Source organism: Odocoileus virginianus, chromosome 12, assembly GCF_023699985.2.
Source record: "Odocoileus virginianus isolate 20LAN1187 ecotype Illinois chromosome 12, Ovbor_1.2, whole genome shotgun sequence".
Lineage (NCBI taxonomy): Eukaryota > Metazoa > Chordata > Mammalia > Artiodactyla > Cervidae > Odocoileus > Odocoileus virginianus.
Window position 1 is genome coordinate 23575058 of NC_069685.1, and position 19457 is coordinate 23594514.

The 19457-nt window shown below is 32.8% G+C and overlaps 1 protein-coding gene across 2 annotated transcripts in view; it reads right to left on the reverse strand.

Annotated features, from left to right (window-relative positions):
- PCDH10 (protocadherin 10) overlaps nucleotides 1–19457 on the reverse strand; it is a 45911-nt gene that overhangs the window by 14018 nt on the left and 12436 nt on the right. The window contains exons 4-5 of one of the 2 annotated variants that reach the window (XR_011490627.1): nucleotides 17668–17973; nucleotides 4343–10601 (exon numbers count right to left, since the gene is read on the reverse strand). Coding sequence is in view for 1 of the 2 variants with exons in the window: in XM_020869416.2 (XP_020725075.2) it covers nucleotides 17668–17973 (306 nt within the window). In the remaining variant the exon portion in view is untranslated. The remainder of the gene's footprint in view (nucleotides 1–4342; nucleotides 10602–17667; nucleotides 17974–19457) is intronic. The other variant, XM_020869416.2, reaches the window with a different exon arrangement.

Genomic DNA, 19457 nt, shown 5'->3' on the forward strand with positions numbered 1-19457 from the left:
TAATTATTTGACAATGGAAGTCAAATAGAAAAGTAGAGGGGTTTTCATTAATTTTGATGAATTAGGAAAAAAAAGCCTGGGTTCAGGGAATGCAAAGGAAAGCATATTTGTGTCTTCTCACAGAGAAAAAGCAAGGATCCAGAGTTTATACTTCACACATCTGGAAATAGTTTGCATTCCATCACCCTAAATCTTCCAAAAGTGACAAAATGTTTTGCAGCCAAAATGACTGCCTGGATGTTTCGTGGCTGATAACTCAATTCTAAGCATAATTGTGACAGAAAAAAAAAAAAAAAAACAGCTTTATGAGCTGCTAAAAGAAGTCATTCTATCCCAACAACCTCAAGCCTCGGGTTCCATCAGCAGCAATAAAAACCAGGAACCTCTAGAAAAGCATCGGACATTTATTTTCTCACAAATTTTGACAAAGACAAACTGGGCTCAGACTAGGATCACAGACTAATATTAACTATATATAAGATTTATACATGATTTACATAAAGATTTTGGTGAATATTTTTTAAAATAAAATACTGCTTCAGGGTTTCTTTTTTCACAGAGACACATTCACAAGTAAAGTAAATCACTCCCTAGAAGCATCTGGTCTGCAACTCACAGAAATGGTGATGACACAGGGACAATTTTAATCATGGCGTTTAAAATATCATATTTAAAGTGATTAAAGTTCTCATTTTTGCTGCTGTCGTTTACTGGTGAAGTTGTGTCCAGCTCTTTGGGACCCTATGGACTGTAGTCCGCCAAATTCCTCTGTCCATGGGATTTCCCAGGTAAGAATGCTGGAGTGGGTTGCCATTTCCTTCTCCAGGGGATCTTCCAGACCCAGGGATCAAACCTATATCTCCTGCACTGGTAGGCAGATTCTCCACCACTGAGCCATCTTAAAGGTCACATACATTTGATCAAATATTTCCTATGCAAAAATAAGTTCTGTTACATCTCAACCTCCTAATATTTTCAGTTATCATCTTTCACAGTGTCTACTTTTCATGTCTAAGTATCTTAATGTAAAAAAGAAAGCACATTTGTTTTTAACACCATCTCACAACTGTGAGATCGCAGATGCAACCTTCTTCCAATCATCCAGTCTCAAGACTTGAGAGCTACCCTTTAGCTTAGTCGCTCAGTCATGTGGGACTCTTTGTGACCCCATGGACTCCAGCAGGCTCCTTTGTCCCTGGGGATTCTCTAAGCAAGAACACTGGAGTGGCTTGCCATGCCCTCCTCCAGGGGATCTTCCCAAGTCAGGGATAGAAACCCAGGTCTCCCACATTGCAGACAGATTCTTTACCTTCTTTACTGTCTGAGCAACTAGGGAAGCCCTGAGAACTATCCCTGATAACTATTAATACTTCCTTTACCTTTTATTGTTGCATTTAAAATTCTAATGCTATAATTTTTTTCCCCCAAAATTACTCTAATCCTTTCATTTTCATTCTCCATTGGGCCCATATTACCACAAAGTTTGAAACTGCAATAACTCTGTTAGTACAACACCAAAAATTAAACCTCATGCAACAAATCCATGCTAACTTCGTTCTAGTGTCCAATTTCTTAAGCCAGGGATTTAACAGTGAATTGGTTAGAGATGTTTACACTAGAATCAGATGCCAACGTACACCATGGGCTGGCTCCCAATCATCTCTTTTTTCTTAATGTTATAATCTATAAAATGGGGACAGTAAAAATACCTATTTTAGTTGGCTATTGTAGGATTCAAATGCATTAATTTCTGAAAAGTTCTTAGAGTAATGCCAGGAACATATTAAGTTCTTAACAATTGTTAGCTACTATTACTATTGGTTTTATCATTCAAATTACGTCTGAATCTATCCAAAACATGACTTTCAAACTTAACTTCCAATATTCATCCTGGATTTAGTTTAAAGATTTAGAAACCTAGAATATTCACTTAATATTTTTTTGCTCTCTAATCCCATACTTTTCTTCATGAAAGTCCGTACTTTTTGTCTATCAGTTAAAAATCACATAGTGCTCCAATATTGGTCCCCAAAGAGAATTCTATAAATTCTTCTTTGATTACACTCTAAGATAGCAGTCCCGAACATTTTTGGCATCAAGAACTGGTTTTGTGGAAGACAACTTTTCCATGGACTAGAGTGGAGGAGCATGTTTTACATTTATTGTGCACTTTATTTCTATTATTATTACATCTCCACCTCAAATCACCAGCCATTAGATCCTGGAGGTTGGGGACCCCTGCTCTTAGGGATCTTTCCCAACAATAACCAAAGCCATTTTATTCTAGCAGAGTAAACTTAGAACATAGAATTACTGAAAACCATTGCATTTTGAGAGACAATGCTTAAAACAGTTGATATTAATATCATTCACGAATCTATTAGGTGGAAAAAAGCTAAATCTATTTTAAGATGTCATTTCTTTCATAGCTGGGAAACAGCACTATAAATGCAGGAAAATTTTACTATTTAATAAAAAATAAGAAATTTTATTTTCATAGGAGCCAAACATAAAAAGAAATAAGCACATATGATGAACACAACTGGGCACCTAACAACAGCTTAGTTGTTAGGCCTCTTGCTTTCTAGGAAAATAACGATATCTATGGGCCTCCATGGTGGTTCAGATGATAAAGAATCTTCCTGCAATGCAGGAGACCCAGGTTCAAATCCTGAGTCAGGCAGATCCCGTAGAAAGGGGAATGGCTACCCACTCCAGTATCCTTGCCTAAAGAGAGGAGCCTGGTGGGCTACAGAACATGGGGTCATAAAGAGCCAGACACCAATAAGCAACTAACACTTTCACTTTCATGCAAAACTGAAGTGGAAGGCAGAAGACAGAAAACATAGAAAATCATAAAATCATGAGAATTATACTGGAGAGAGTCCAGTGAATAAGCCATAAACAAAGAGTAAAATTTGGGCAGCTTTTCAGCCATTAGTCAAAAGGGCTTATGACATCATTTTCTAGTTCTTTCTGACTTTGAAAGACAAAAGTATAAAAATATAAATATAAGGTTGACTGAGAGAATCAGGTTTACCAGATAACAGGATTTTAAAGAAGAAAAAGGCGGCAGGAAAAACTTCGAGCTTCTGTGTGTAAAGACTGATTTAAGGCAGTCATAGATACCTAGTATATCTTATAGAAAGACCCAATTTTCCACACTAATAGACTCTTTACATTTACTTTGTGTGATAATTTTAGGGCATTTATGTCTCTCACCCAGGGCTATCAGAACTCTTTGGAATAACAATATCTTGCCCAAGGCCAGTAGTTACTCTAAAGGGTCAGTACAATTGTCAAAATTCAGATAAAGTCAAATTGGATATGGCCATCTCTTTGTATCACTTTTAAATTTTTTTTTACTTTAAAAAATATAAGTTCTTTATTTTTCTACAATCATCAAATATATTCTGCTGCTTTCTGTATGAAATACCAATCTGTTGTTCCAAAAAAAGAGTATTCTTTGTCAGATTATTTTTACTGTTTATTGTACATAATTGATATCTTTACTCACTGGAAATACAGAAGTTAAGTAATATAATGAGAGTATGAAATGTTAAAAGTTATAACCATGCTTTGTGACTAACATCATTATGAAACAAAGAAACTTTAGTATTTGCTGTGCATTATGCCTTTGGTTCTCTTCTACACATTTCATTGGTTTCACAGATGAAAAGGAAAAATAGTCATACTGTACTTTTAAAGCATATGTATTATGTGAAAGAATATATACTGCAGATGTAAAATAGTGATATATCATGAAAAGAACATTTGGAGTCTGATTTTTCTCTGGGAGTAAAAGAAAGCATAATTAGTTCTATTTAAACCCAGAATTTAAATTTTCTCTATACTCAGGCTGATGTCATTGTTCCAATTTTAACTGAATATATGGTTGAACACTTAATGAGTGCTTCCTTTGGGCCAGGCACTCACTGCTTTAAATATGTTAAATAATTTAATCTCCACAATGAGCTTTGGAGGATCTATGTCACAGATGAGGAAAATGAGTTCCAGGAAGGTTAAAGAAATTACAGAGGTCACACAGCTAGTAACAGACTGGGTCAGTATGTGAACCTTGGCAGACTGGCTCTCTAACCCGAGCTATTAAGCACACCTCACTTCTTTGACATGAGGATCAGAATAAAGATCCACTCATAATTTTGTAGAAAGCTAAGGGTCCAAAGGAAATACATGCATACTTTGAGAACAAAACCAGAAAATGATGCCTTGTGAAATTAACCATTCCAAACTATTATAAAGTCAAAATGAATAAAATTAGTGATGCTTAGAAAAACCTGTCCTGAAAACAATAAGACTATAGTATTTTTAAAGTACTTACTAAGGACACCACAGGCTTCCCTGGAGGCTCAGGGGTAAAGAATCCACCTGCCAATGCAGAAAACACAGGTTCTATCCCTGGGTCGGGAAGATCCCCTGGAGAAAGACATGGTAACACGCCAGCATCCTTGCCTGGGAAATCCCATGGACAGAGGAGTTTGGTGGGCTAGAGTCCACGGGGTTACAAAAGAGACGGCTACAACTTAGCAACTAAACAACAACAACAACAAGGACACCACAGTCCACCTAGGTGAACAGCTTCAAAAGAAAAGAAAACTTTTCACTGGTATTATAATATGCCTGAGATTGGTTCATTCATTTTTTCAAAATTATTTCAAAGGTTTGTATGAGGTATTATGAGGTATGGAGTGGAGGGATATCAATAATTAAAAATGCTTTTGCATGTTTCTAACACGGCCCAGAGTAGATGTCACTGAAATGACCCAAACTCAGTTTTTTGACCTGTGCATGAAGCATAGTGTCCTGACAGAGTGAGGATGCCCGAGGCTGTGATCACCAGTAATAAAGCTGATCGGACGCCCTTTACACATTTTCAACCAGAATTCTCATGGTATTTTCCCCTGGATATCTTCCAGGAGTACTTCAGTTGATTCAGTTATTACATCTGTATCTTAAATTATGATATCGATCCTATTTTCACATCACTCTGATGAGTTCAAGAGCCAAAATCATTTTCATATTTGGCCAGTCTTCAGAACATTCATATAATCTAGATCGAGGGCAAACAAAACTGAAGACCACCATGCCCACAATATAGTAGGTCTTCAATAATAAGTTTTCTTGAATGTGGGTCACAGTGTTTGGGAAGACTTGTTTAAAACAGCTGGTTAAACACCATTTTACAGTTTTAAATGGCCGTGGCATTAAAGAAGAGTATTACAAACAATAGGACCTATGGATGTATACCCCTCAGAATTAGATAGTTGAAATGTGAAAAACTTTAAATGATTTTTTTAAAGACATATATTTAAAATTAATTTTAAAGCAGTAGAATATGCCTTTCGTGAACTACATTAAATGTTTCTGTTTAAAGTGAAGGCAATATTCCCTCATACTAGATACCTTAGCACACTTTTTATGAACATTTAGAAATCACAATTTCTATGAATAATTCCTACAAACATTCCTACAAAATTCCTCCAAACTCAAAATAATTTAAGTTCTCCAGGATGGTATTTCTAGATTTCGGGCTCAGTTTTAAGTATGAGATGAAAATTAAATTATTCAACGTCAAGTATTTTCCTAAAACCAATTCTAAAGTAAACCTGCACTTAAAAATGTATACTTTTCCCAGTAACATTTAAATAAAGTCAATATTTTGTTATAATTGAGAAATAACTATCTTCCCATCATTTCATAATATAATTTTAAAATGTAGATTTCTCAAATCTTCAGCTTAATTCAAGCTCAAAGGAGTTAAAATTCACTGCATTTTACCAAAAAAAGTCATTGCTACATTGTCTAATACTAAACCCCCTTTACCTATATAAAACTGAGTGGATTTATATAATCATAAAATATTCTACAATAATTCTAAAATTACATACTATAACCTGAAATTCATAGAGCTTATTTCATCACCCTTGACTGATGAGAATAACTATCACGCTATTTCATCTTCTCATGCCTATATTAAATAGGCCTTCAGAGGTAGCTGCTACTATTATTAAATCTAGATTTAATGTTTAACTAGCACAATTCCCCTTTATTTTTCCTTTCTTAAGTGTGTAATGAATTCATGCCTCCACATTACTATGCTAATGCTACATTTTAATTTACTCTCCAAAATAATCAACCCAAGATATAATGATCATATATAGCCTGTTTGCTATATCTTCCAAAATAATTAAGAAAGCATATATCACTACTAGGTTTAAGGAGAGTAGGCAACTTGACCTTGAATCACTAATGTTTCATTTTATTTGTGAGCCATTTCATAGTAACTAACACCAAGGGTTTTCCTTAAAATTGCTCAACAGAGGAAAATATAATACCTAAAGTGGAAAATTCTTATTATAAGAGAAACAAGCCAACTCAATGAAGAAAAGATTCAATATTTGATGAAGTAAGACATTTAAAATATTTAAAATATCTTCATATAGATATTTGAAATCTATAGTCATGGGTTCTTTTTAAAAATTATTATATAATATGAAGTCTTAAATCTTTAAGTCATAATACATGCATTTAATAGACAAACCCAATGGTATTTATTGCACATACATAAAATATACTAGACATTTTCATACTCAGATTATGTATTATTTTCCCAAGTTTCCTTTTAAAACTATGATTTCTTAATATCTGTTCCTGGACATTTAATCATTCAATTCAATTCCATGTGTGAGAGGGGAAAAAAGGATTTAAGAAACCAAATATTTCCTTTCCAAAATTCCAAAGTAGAAAAGAGAAGAAGTCATCTACGTAGAAACAGGAAGGGCAGGAAATATATAAAAGCACAGGCTTTCTCAACTGCCTTTCTTTTCTCCCCTAGTAAAACTGAACCTCATCCCCTCGCTCCTTTCAACCAGGCCCAGTGTTAGAAAAGCCTTCTTCGGGAATACATCACAGGGCTAGAAAGTGCTCTTCCATATTGCATACGTTTGTAGTTTGTAAACTTTCTAGATAATGTTTCCATATCTCTCAGGAACGAATACCAATGTCAGCGTCAGGATATTTACCATAACGTGTCATTTAAATCTCTCAGGATTCAATATAGATCCATTTCTTTTCTTTTCTGCTCTCAATAAAAACAGATTAACTGATCGCTATCTTATCTGTGTCATATTTGTTTAAACACTTAACATGTGCTTTGTTACTGATCCCCTTTTCTTCTCAATTTGCAGTCCCTCAAACCTTTTAGACTCTCCTCAGATATGCTATTTTCCAAAATGTTCATCTCTTTACCTTATTCAGAATCTCCTTTAAACATCTTGGTCTCCAGTTTGCAACGATCTTCTAATCGAGACTCAAAGAAATGTGAAACAGACATTTCAATTTCTCTACTCTGTTGTTATAGTCTGGTATTCAAGTCAACATATTTAAATATTTGTTTCTGTAAAACACCACGAAGTTAACAGAAGATTATGTTTCAATAAGAAGATATAATGAGATATATCAAGGACTTAAAAAATATTAGATGTGGTAAGAACTCTGAAGATAGTAAGAGAAATCATATCCAAGGAGAATATATCCTAAGTAAATTGTCTTTTTTGCTTACACACTGATATATTTTAGCTATATTTGCTTTCCCTATGTTATCAGAGAGAATAACTAGCTATTATATTCTAGTTAACTCAAGTATACTGCACTATTTATTCAAACTACATAAAATTTTATAACTGGAAAAATTAATCTTTGGCTAGAGCCCAGGACAAAAACTAATCTTTGTCTAGGTAACCCCGTGAGTGGCAGTAACTGAAAGGGGACAGAATGGTGGACTTTTTGAGATGCCAGTGATGTTCTGGCTACTAGGCTCAGTACTCAGTTAATGTGCTTCCAGGTGACACAGGAGTGTTCCCTTTCTGGAAACTTCTGGAGTTATCCATTTGTGATTTTTGTACTTTTCTATATGGGTTTGATGTGCATGCCGTGCCTGTCCAATATACATATCATATATTAATCAAACTTTTAAAATAAAGATGGGTTTCCATCAACAAATTTGACTTTAATCATGAATAAAATTAATTATAAATGCAAATAAGAGTTATGAGAAAATTATGGAAGTTTGAAAAATGACCCATGAACGATAGCAAGAAAATTTTCAAGAGAGAGAGTATTCTTCTGGTTATGCTAAACTTTAGTAAACCTGCTGAAATAGTTATGGATTAAACAGTAAAGTTTCTGGATTTGCTTTACAAAATCTGAACGAAGAGGAAGTATTTAGCTTTTGGATGAGACAAATTTGGCCAAGAATTGATAATTGTTTAAGCTGGAGAATGTGGAGAGTTTAGTAAACTCTTTTTGAACTCTTTTTGAACTCTTTTTTGAACAAGCTTGAAATTATCCATCATTTCAAATGTTTAAAAACATAACTTAGTAGAATGTATGGGTTCTACATAATATTGTTCTCTGTTATCATTGTTCTTATCAAAAAGACTGAGATAAGTCAAGAACCAAGATATATTCCCCAAGGACAGATCTCGATTCATGACCTCCAATGCAATCGTCTGATCAACAATTCTATGGTAAATAAAACTTGAAGCCACATTGCTACTCATTAGCAAGGGGATTAGTTCTGGCATCAGATTTATTAAAGATGAAAAGTACAATAATTCTATAGGTCAGTCTCTAGGTTTTCTACATATTTCTAAAAATAAACTGATAGCAACTGTCAAACTATAACATTTACTTTCTTATCTGAGGACCTACCACCATTTCAATTAAACCTACACGGGAAGTATTTTATCTTAAATACATCATCAAGTGTACATCATCAAGATATCTTGCTATGTATACTTTATCTATTGTCGCCATTTATGACTCAAAAAGTTCCTATCATATGCTGCCCTTTGAGACAAAGCCCAACAGTGTTTAGTTAGGTATAAGAGAAGTGTCCTACCCTATTTCTTTACCCAGGATGATTAACAATATAATCCAGGAAATATACATTTGATATTGAGTTTATTTATGTATTACTTCTAGGCTTAAGTTTTTTTACCTTTCAAACACTTATTTTGGAAATTTCTGACAAAAACATTTACAAATATGCTTTTTATGGAATAATACAGTAATTATGCAAATTTCAGCTGAAACATAGTTACTGGCATATATATGAATCTTGGAATATTTGATGACAAACTAATGTCAATTTTCTACTTTGTGTAAATTATACAGTTAAACATCCAACACAAGTGATATTAGAATCTTGTGTGGGATTCTAGTTGACATCAACAGTAAAAAAGAAAAAAATGCCCTACTGATTACAACATTTTTACAAGCAGTAAAAATAATGTCTTCCCTATAATATAGACATCTAATTTCTCAAGAGAGTCATGGTTAATTTCGCTACATTATGCAATATGAACTGGTCCTCAAAAGTACATCTAGTAGTTTAAAAAAATAAAGGAACAACCAAACTTGATTGTATCACTCATCTGTTCCTCAAAAAGCACTACATTATCATGCTAATAGCTTCTGATAATGAAGTAGCAGTTAGTTAAATAAATTTACTCTTATGTTAAGCACAATCCTTGTTTATTCTTTCTCTGGAAATTGATAGATACAATTAAAAATTAAACCTAAATTAAAAATATAATGCTTTTCTATGGGATACACATATGCATAACTGTATCCATACAACAGAATCATGAAAATAGAACACAGAAAATATATTTATAATCACTTGTTGAACTCAATGAGTTAAAAGCTATGCTTGATGATTTAGATAGCACTTTAAAGTACAGATTACAAAACTTTTATTGAAATAAAGTTCACATATAAACTTTTAATCCCTACATTTAAAAATAATCTATCTCTAGGAGAAAGAAGTGCCTAGAAGTTAAGTGCCTAGATAAAATGTATAAACATAAAGTTGTGTATTGTACCAAAGAATAAAAAATAAAGACCTGATTTTTTTTCCTGTAAATTTTATACCTTACGACTTGTTTTTATTCATGTCATTTTGTATGTGATTACATTTTTGGGTTCAATCTTTCAAATCTTCTATACTGTCCCCACCTAAACTGATGTAGATTATTAGAAATCATTAATGCAGTAATTAGGGAGTCTTATTAGACTTTAACATAAAACTTCCACGATTATTATTATTAATGCTATTTGGGAAGCATTAAGTGGATCCACATTATGCTGAGTTTAGTCTTGACTCAGTAGTATTATCTAATCTTGAAAAATGAACCTTATGGTTCAAAACAGTTTCTAAACTACATTGTCTAAATGATGCTATCTAATTTCTATTAAAAGGATTTCAGAAGACGCAGACTCACTCAAAAAAAGTCTGGCACATTGAGTATTGAACAATGTTTAATGATATTTATAAGCAATTGAACTTGTAAATTCCAGACTTATATACAATATATTTATAAATTAATGCATTTAAATTTTGACCCATGATCTTCAGAATGATGAGGCAGGAAAATTTCCCAAGTAGATATTCCTTTTGATTGATAATTCTATTTATATTTTAATTGATAATCTTCCTTTGTTAGGCTCACATGATGGACAAATGCTTACATGGATTTACTTCCAATGTACAAAATAAGAAAGAGGATGAAAATGATCTGTAATATAAAATGAGGTATATAAATAATATTAATATGCTAAATGTTAATTCAATAAAATGCAAAGTGTGCACAAAAAGAACGATTTTATGTAGATAAAGAATCACTTATTAAGCAGTGTAAAACATTGAATAAATATATAAATTAGCTTTATTAACTGTCTTTTCTGTATGACCTTAATATTTTATTTAACCATATATCAATGAATTGAAAAATGCAATTAATAACACACACACAAATACCTCCTACCTGGGAACTAAGTAAGAAGAAGAAGTGACTATAACAGAGCAAAGAAAGGAAAATATACTAGCTTTAAAAAATGTGAAAGATGAGAGCTTATGTGTGAAAGCTGCTAGTAAGTAAAACATGTATTGTTTTACAGATCTCGTAAGAAAGGGGAGCAATTAAATTTCTAAGAGAGTTAAGAAATTAAGAACAAATATATTTCTTCCTTAGGATATGAATACAATTCTTTGAATAAATCAAAAGAAATTTAAAATCTTAAAGTATTAAAAAAATCATATTTCACAAAACACCTTGGTTAGGTGTATTTCAGTATTTTGAATGAGTTCAAACTGTTTTCCCTCATAAAAGTTTATAGACACTATTTAGAGAGAAATATAAGCAATTTAAAGCATGTTTTATTAATTGAAAAAAGAGAGTTTGCCTGTTGTTGTTCAGTCATTAAATCATATCCAACTCTTTTGTGACCCCATGAACTGTGACCCACCAAGCTTCTCTGTCTATGGGATTTCCCGGGCAAGAATACTGGACTGGGTCACCATTTCCTTCTCCAGGGGGTCTTCCCCACCCAGGGATCGAACTCCTATCTTGTGCATTGGCAGGCAGATTCTTTACCGCTGAGCTACCAGATAGTTTGCCTAGAAATATCAAAACTGTGTGTAGTTGTTTAGTTGTTCAGTTGTGTCCAACTCTTTTGTGACTTCACGGACTGTAGCCTGCCAGGCTCCTCTGTCCATGGGATTTTCCAGACAAGATTACTGGAATGGTTTGCCATTTCCTTCTCCAAGAGATGCCAAAACTGTGTGTAGACGTGTGTGTAAATTAAAATACGATGACAGCATTAAAGAAAATTTGGTTACTTTAATAAAACTTATTCATTCATTAATTCATTTCCCATCACATAATTACTTTGCACTTATAATATGCATAGTTGCATAATGAGTCTAAATATGCCAAGAGAGTATTAGCTACTAACTAGTTTCACCCAAAGGCACAAATTTTTAAATGACCAAGCACTGCTGTCTAAATAAGTAAAATGCAACTTGCCCACAGAAATTGCCAGATGTATAGATTTAAAATGAACTGCTCTGTTTTATATCTGCACCTCAGATGATTTTTATAGCTTTCACTTTAAATCATATTAGTTATGGAAGATCATTACTCAACAACTAAAGGAGAAGAAACAATATCATCTTAAAACATCTCACTTATCTAGAGTATTGGAAGATTCCAGTCAGCTGCTGCATCAGTTAACTGGAATAATGATATGAATTGTGAATAGATTACCATTTTTCAAAACAGTGCAATATTGTAAAATTTAGTGAACATCGAATTCTAACAGTGGATATATAGAGAATATGAACTAGGGTCATGTTTCTTCTGATCCTGAGTCATCAAACATTTCCTGCTCACAGAGTTGAGGTGAGTACTTTTTTGACTATGAGAGATTAATTTATAATTACAAAATAAAAGAATTTAATGGAAAAATAGAAATGCTGGTGTGATTCAAAGACTAGAGGTTTGTCACAAAGAGATAAACTAAAAAAGTAATCAATTAGGCTCACAAATCTAGATGTATTTTTATGAAGATTAGTGAGAGAACAAAAATCTCAGAAATAGGATATTTTTTTAAAATGCAGCACAACTTGAAGAAAAAGTGAACAGAAATAAACATAGCCATTTTTAAAAAAGGAAAAAAATACTGAAAAAGATGTCCACTCATTTAGCAATGTATGGACCTAAAAACCAAAAATGTTAAAAAGGCCACATATAAAAATACCTTGTGTGGAACTTAATATTTGGTAAAGTGATGCTATGTTTATGACATTAGAGGAACATACAAATCCCAAAGAAAACACTATACATGGATATAAGGGTAATCTGTACTGCTAAGAAAAGTCACTTTATTTTGAATTCTATATATGCTCCTACACAATCTTGTCTTCAACACTCAGAGGGCAGACTAAAATAATGAAAGGATTGGAAAAGGTGTGACTCAATAAAATATACTCTACAATTTAAAAAAAACTAAAATCTTGAAGTTCTAGGTAGAAATAATAAAGATAGCAAAAAGAATTTTTCCTAAAATGATGGTCACCAATGAAAAGTATAGGATAAAGTGACAGCAATATTTTAAATGCAATGTTTCCAAATTCTGACATCTTTTCTTAATGCTATGTTATGTATGATTTGGGTTGATAGTTCAAAAGGACTCCAAAATAGGCAAAAACAAAGTTAAGTCAGGAGACAGCTAGAGTGATTTTTTGACGTCTGGACCACTCTAAATGTTATTTGATATGAAAACAGAATCAATTGCAACACTTTTTAATAGATGGTTTCCTACAGTCCTAGGATCGTAGAAAATTTCATGGATTTAGGATTTTAAAAAAGTCATGATATCAATGTAGGCTTTTTCACTCTATTCAGTATAATTTATTTTTGTATGATTCTTTAAACAAATAAAAGAAATATTCACAAATACATTTTAGATGAAACTTCATTAGTCATTTATCTTATAATTGTCTTCAATTCTTAGGGAACGATTATGTTTTTGACAAGAAATCAACAGGTTTCCAAAACACAAATCCTTATATCTTTAGTACTGTATTGTTTAGGCTGATTTAAACTGAAAGATATACTTGCTTCCAGACCAAAAAAAAAAAAAAAAAAAAAAAAAATCTGGAGAGATAATGTCAAAATGTGAAGCCAAAATCATGAGCAAGAAAGATTACAAAAATAATATTAAATGAAAGTGAAGTTGCTCAGTCGTGTCCGACTATTTGCGACTTCTCTTTGTAGCCTGCCAGGCTCCTCTGACTCATTTGAAAAGACCCTGATGCTAGGAAGGATTGAAGGTGGGAGGAGAAGGGGAAGACACAGGATGAGATGGTTGGATGGCATCACTGCCTCAGTGAACATGAGTTTGAATAAAACTCCGGGAGTTGGTGATGGACAGGGACACCTAGAGTGCTGCAGTCCATGGGGTTGCAAGGAGTCGGACAAGACTAAGCGACTGAACTGAACTGAACTGAGGCTCCTCGGTCCATGGGGACTCTCAAGTCAAGAATACTGAAGTGGGTTGCCATTTCTTTCTCCAGGGGGTTTTCCCAACCCAGGGATTGAACCTGGGTCTTGCGCACTCCACGCAGACTCTACCGTCTGAGCTACCAGGGAAGTCCCCAATATTAAATATATTATCTTAAATATTGGGCTTTTCTAAATTACATTAACAATATAACTTTTTCCAGTTATATTCTTGAACTTAAATTATTTTTATGTTCCTTATTTGCTTGGACTATCTAGATTAGTTTATGTTTAACTTACCATGTCACTTGAAACACATGTTATTTTTAAATAACATGTCTATAGTTTTAAAGAAATTATTGACTTCCATATGAAAGAATATAAGGAATTTTAAACTCCAGAGAATATTTTTATTTCATTTTAGCAAGTGTTGAAAACAATGATTAACTTTTATTAAAAGTTAAAGTTATATTTTAATATTTTTTATTGTTCTAGTAAAAATTAAAGGTAAAGCTAAGCTAAAATTTATTAACATTTTAAGATTAAAATCTAAACACTGTATGACCATATTCTACGTTTAAATTTATTTTCTCAATCTTTCAGTGTATTCCTTTGATCCTTACTAGAGTATTAGAAATCTACAACATAACGAAAATAAGAGAAGGCATGCTCGTAAAGAGCTCATGACTAACAATGTTAAATATTAACAGATATGTTCAAAATTACTCCTGATTAAAAAAAGTAAGTTCCATTTCATTAAGTGCATTATATATACTCTTCATGGATCTTTTCTTACACATTGAAAAAGGAGGAAATAAAATTGAATACAGGTAGTTTTTTAGAAACACAAAGTATATTTTTTAAACATGTATATACACACTTTGTGTAAAAGTTGTTTCCCTCCAATTTGTTATTTTAACTCTAGCAATCAGAGGTGGAGAAATGGAAAGTTCTTGGGTGCAGACAATGACCTCATTTGTATTATTAAGCGTATCACCATTTCCCTGGGATTATTTGTAAATGATAGTACTAGCCTCATAAGGCTTTTTTTAGGGCTTCACAAAAGTAAATATACAGCTACTTTTTTTAACATCAAAATGTACATTATGTTCATTTAAAAACTAAATGTATGTTTAGCAAAAGTAAAACTGCTTTCTCAAGAATTATTTTAACACTCTGATTTTAAAAAAGGTATTTAGTGCTAATTTTTAGTTTCTTTAGTAACATAAGGGACGCACTTTTCAATTTAGAAGATGAGAATATTTCCATTACTGATGATAAATGATACACATATTAACAGCTACCACTATGTGAATTTGGGGGCAAAATAGCCAGGAATGGATGGTTCTGATTTAGTTTGTATGGTTAGATTAATCATAAAATTGACTATTCCTATTAAGTCAGAGGCACAAAGTAATTTTAAAGATAACTGTGTGTCTAAGATGACATTAAACACTGGAAGTTAAAAAAAGTTAAGATATCACTAAAGTTATATGAAGAACTGAGGAGAGTATAAGTAAAACCAGCAAAATAGCTAATTTTCTGCTTCTTTTTCATCCTGGTCACACTTTACCCCAAACCCTAAATTTTGAGCAATGTGAGCTGAGCTGACTAAAACAGAAGACATAAATTGCTATTAAAAATTAATTGATTAAAATACACATCTGGATAATACGCAAAAAAATCTTAATTTTCCTAGTAAAATAATACATGCATTCTTTGATTTCTAGCAGCACATATAACTGATAACATATTTCATAATCCCTGAAATCAAGGATCTAAGTGAAAATACTAGACTCCTAAAGTAGAGACACTGGCATTATAATATATGCAGCATTAAAATTTTTATCAACAAAAAATGTTACCATGATTTTTAAAATTAAAAAGAAAAACTAGTCAGTAGAGAAAGACTTTTATAGATGTTCAAAATTTCAGTTCTGTAATGTAAATATAACTTCATCAAGGTTGGTATTCACTAAGAGTTAAAGAGGGTGAACGGATTTCTCACTATATTTAATGTAGAACTACCAGTTAATATATGCTAACAGAAAATATTATATATTTATTTAGAAACACACATTTGAATTACTCTGAATCATATACACTTTGAATTTTTGCCTTGACATTACTGGTAATATATTTCTGTAGTATATATTCTTAGTTTAAGTGAAACACTAGTGAGAATATGTTGTTTTAAATTTGGAAAACTTTGGTAGGTAAAATTTTAAATCCAGAATTTAGTTTGAGTGGCAAAGAGTGAATCATTGTCCTTATTTATTAAAATTTGAATTTAAGCTGCTTTAAATCATAGTGTATGTGGATGTATAAGTTAGACATTAGGACTTTAGCATCCAAATTACATCTATAAGAGATTTTGTTAGATAGTTCAACAAAATACTTTCTTTAAGTATTTGTGCCCTCATATTTCATAACTCTATAAAATGAAGCAAAACAAATATCAATAATTTATAGAGAGGCATAATTATTTGGTTCTGAAATGCTAACATACTATGTCATTCTGGGGTAATGGTATTCCTAAGTAATTTGAAAAACTGAATGCAATCCTTCTAAATACACAATTTGATCATTGTTGCTATCAGAATGCATGTATTCAATGGCAGATTCACTTTTTTAATCGTAAGATAATAACTAACTCTTATTATCAATATCCAGAGTTGTAGTCATATCCTTATCCTCCATGTATTTAATCCACAACTTTCATATTTACATAAAAGGGCTAAATTCTTCTACTTTTTTCTTCCATTTAAGTATTTTTTTCATCCCACTTCATAAGTCATAAAAGAAATGATATATCTGCAGTGGCTCATTTTTGTTTCTAATTTATAGTTCCATTATTTTTATTTTTTGCACTGGAAGATGAAAGTAAGAAAATGACATGTACATTGGATTTGCTGTACAAGATAAAAATCATCTTTTGATTAAGTTTTTATAATTTCCATTCTTATCAAATATTAGTTGACGTGGTTTGATCAAAATATTCAATCATCAGTGGTATTTAACTATTAACTAAAAAGTAAAGATTCCTTTATAGCAGAGAATAAATGGAATGATTTCCTTACAGAGACTCTCAAATAAAATATACTAAATAATCCTAAAGCATTTGTTATTCAACTGGTTGTATAAAATAATCCACTTAGAGACGAGGGTCCCAGAATCGAAAGAGCTAAGTACATTTATCAAAGTCTCAATATTAGAAGAAGAACCTATTGTTGTAAATAAATGAATAATATTGCTGTATTGATATGCTCTCATCATGTAGTTTCTCTGATTCTGATAAGTGACTTGAATCCATGCCAACATATTACTAAACTATGCAAAATTATCAAACTGATGGCTGCAATGTACTCTGAACTTAGCCTAACATGTTTAATGTCTTTATGGGGAAAGGATGACTAAGCAATAATGCTGGTATCAATAAGAAAACAAAATTTCTCTGTGAATTGTGTCAAGGGATGTTTTTCCACCTTACATAAGCCCTTCAAAACACATGGAAGTCAAGTAAACATGTGAGCAATATTCAAAGAAAATATGAAGATCATTTGAAAAATGTTTTCAACAACATCAGAAGTTATGTTTGATTTAATCTACTAACCCAGGAACCTGTCTTCCCGTTAAGTATATTCATTTTCGTATTGTAAAGTGCTGCCTGCATCCCGGAGTCACTTTTATCTTTGTTTTCGAAAACAACCTGAATTCTATTTTTACTAAGAAGAATGGCATGTTGAACTTTATTTCCTGAAAGGGAAGACTTTGATACAGCCTTTTATGTAATACTTACTCAAATACGGTGGTTTGTAAGGCGCTCGTGTATTAGACAGCAGTCCATCCAGTTCCTTCCTCTCCAGGGTGCTGTGAAGGGCCTTCTCTTTGCCGAAGGTGGAGAAGGACCTCTCCGCCCCGGGCTGGGCTTCTGGAGTTTCAAACACCTCAGTGTCTGGAACGGAGTCCATGCCAGGAACGTGCAGATTGCTACGATAATCAGCAGCCTGGCGTCCATCAGAAGGGACAAAGGAGGGCATCCAGCACCGATCTGAGTGGCCAAGCGCTTTACATTCCTCGGTGCAGTTGGAGAAGAGATCCATACCTGTGAGCAGAAAACAGAAGCTACGGATGGAGGCTTCAGCAACAGGACCAGCTGCCTGGGTATGTGCCCAGTTGCTCAGTGTGTCCGACTCCTTCCGACCCTGTGAATTGCAGCCCACCAGGCTCCTGCGTCCATGAGATTCTCCAGGCAAGAATACTGGAGTGGAGTATTACTCCTTACTAATACTCCAGTAATTACTGGAGTATTAATACTCCAGTAATACATACCCTCCTCCAGGGAATTTTCCCAGTTTAGAAGTGAAAAATTACAGGCGATGTAAAGAGTAATGGGTAAAGGTATCTTAACAGAGTTTTCTTGTGTTAACCTGACAGGAGCCCCAAATCGCTTTATATTATTTGGTAAAGGGTAGGACTCTTGGCACACAGGGGTCTGAGATAGATGTTTCTAAACTGGTCAGGATGCTGAGAGAAAATATTAACTCTAAATTATTTAAATAATTGGAAAATAGTGAGAATGAATATTAAAAAAAAAAAGAAAATCTCTGAAATTTGTAACAGAAAAAATAAAACCCAAGCGGAAAAGCCTTCATTACCTGTAATTTCTAATGATGACAAGCCATATTTTTTTTCCTTAGAGACAAAAATGGAAGAAATATGGGAAGCGTGAGTGATGATATTTAGATAATAAGATCTAGACATGAAATAAAAAGTGAAATTCAGCAGAAACATGGTATACATATCGATATACCAATAAATAATAAGAATAAAACAAGAGTGGCCAAGAGCATGCTTTTTAGGTTCTTAGAAAATGACTTCCTACAAGTTATTTTTCAGTGACACTCTTGTAGTCCATATTACTACAAACTGCTTATCATTTAGCACTCAGACAAGCCCAGAACAAATGACTGTAATTAGTGAAACCAAGGTAACCAAGTGCAAGGTGAGTCAGCTGCAGATGCTATTGACGAAAACCTTATTACTTGTTCTATATTGGAAAACAATTGTCCCAGACAACACAGAAATATTTGCTTACTGATCCTAGAATACCCAGATTTCAAATGACATCTTCAAGTTTCATTGTCTCCTGTAGGCTGACAAGAACATTAAACTGATATTTATGACCCAAGAAAGCTCACTCAGTCTCTTAAGCAAAATATCATTTTGGAGCACTACAGAATACTATCTGTTATTCAATTTGATAACTAGTGTTATGTAAAAAAAGTAAGCACACAAACAAAAATCACATTTTAATGTGTTTCTAGACAGAGCAATGTGTTTATTAAATATGTTTAAAAATAGGATCAATTAGAAATAACCAAAGAGTGATTATTCCATATGTCAGAAACTCTCAAATGCATGAAATGCCTGGTGTGGAAAAACCACAGATTATTTTTTTAATCAAGAGAGTGTAATGAAAACACTTGATTGTTTCTTCTATAAATATTATGAGTGATTTGAGCTCTTGAGTAAGTTTTAGTTTGTAAAATGCTGACACACAATCATTTACTTTTTATGTGCATATTT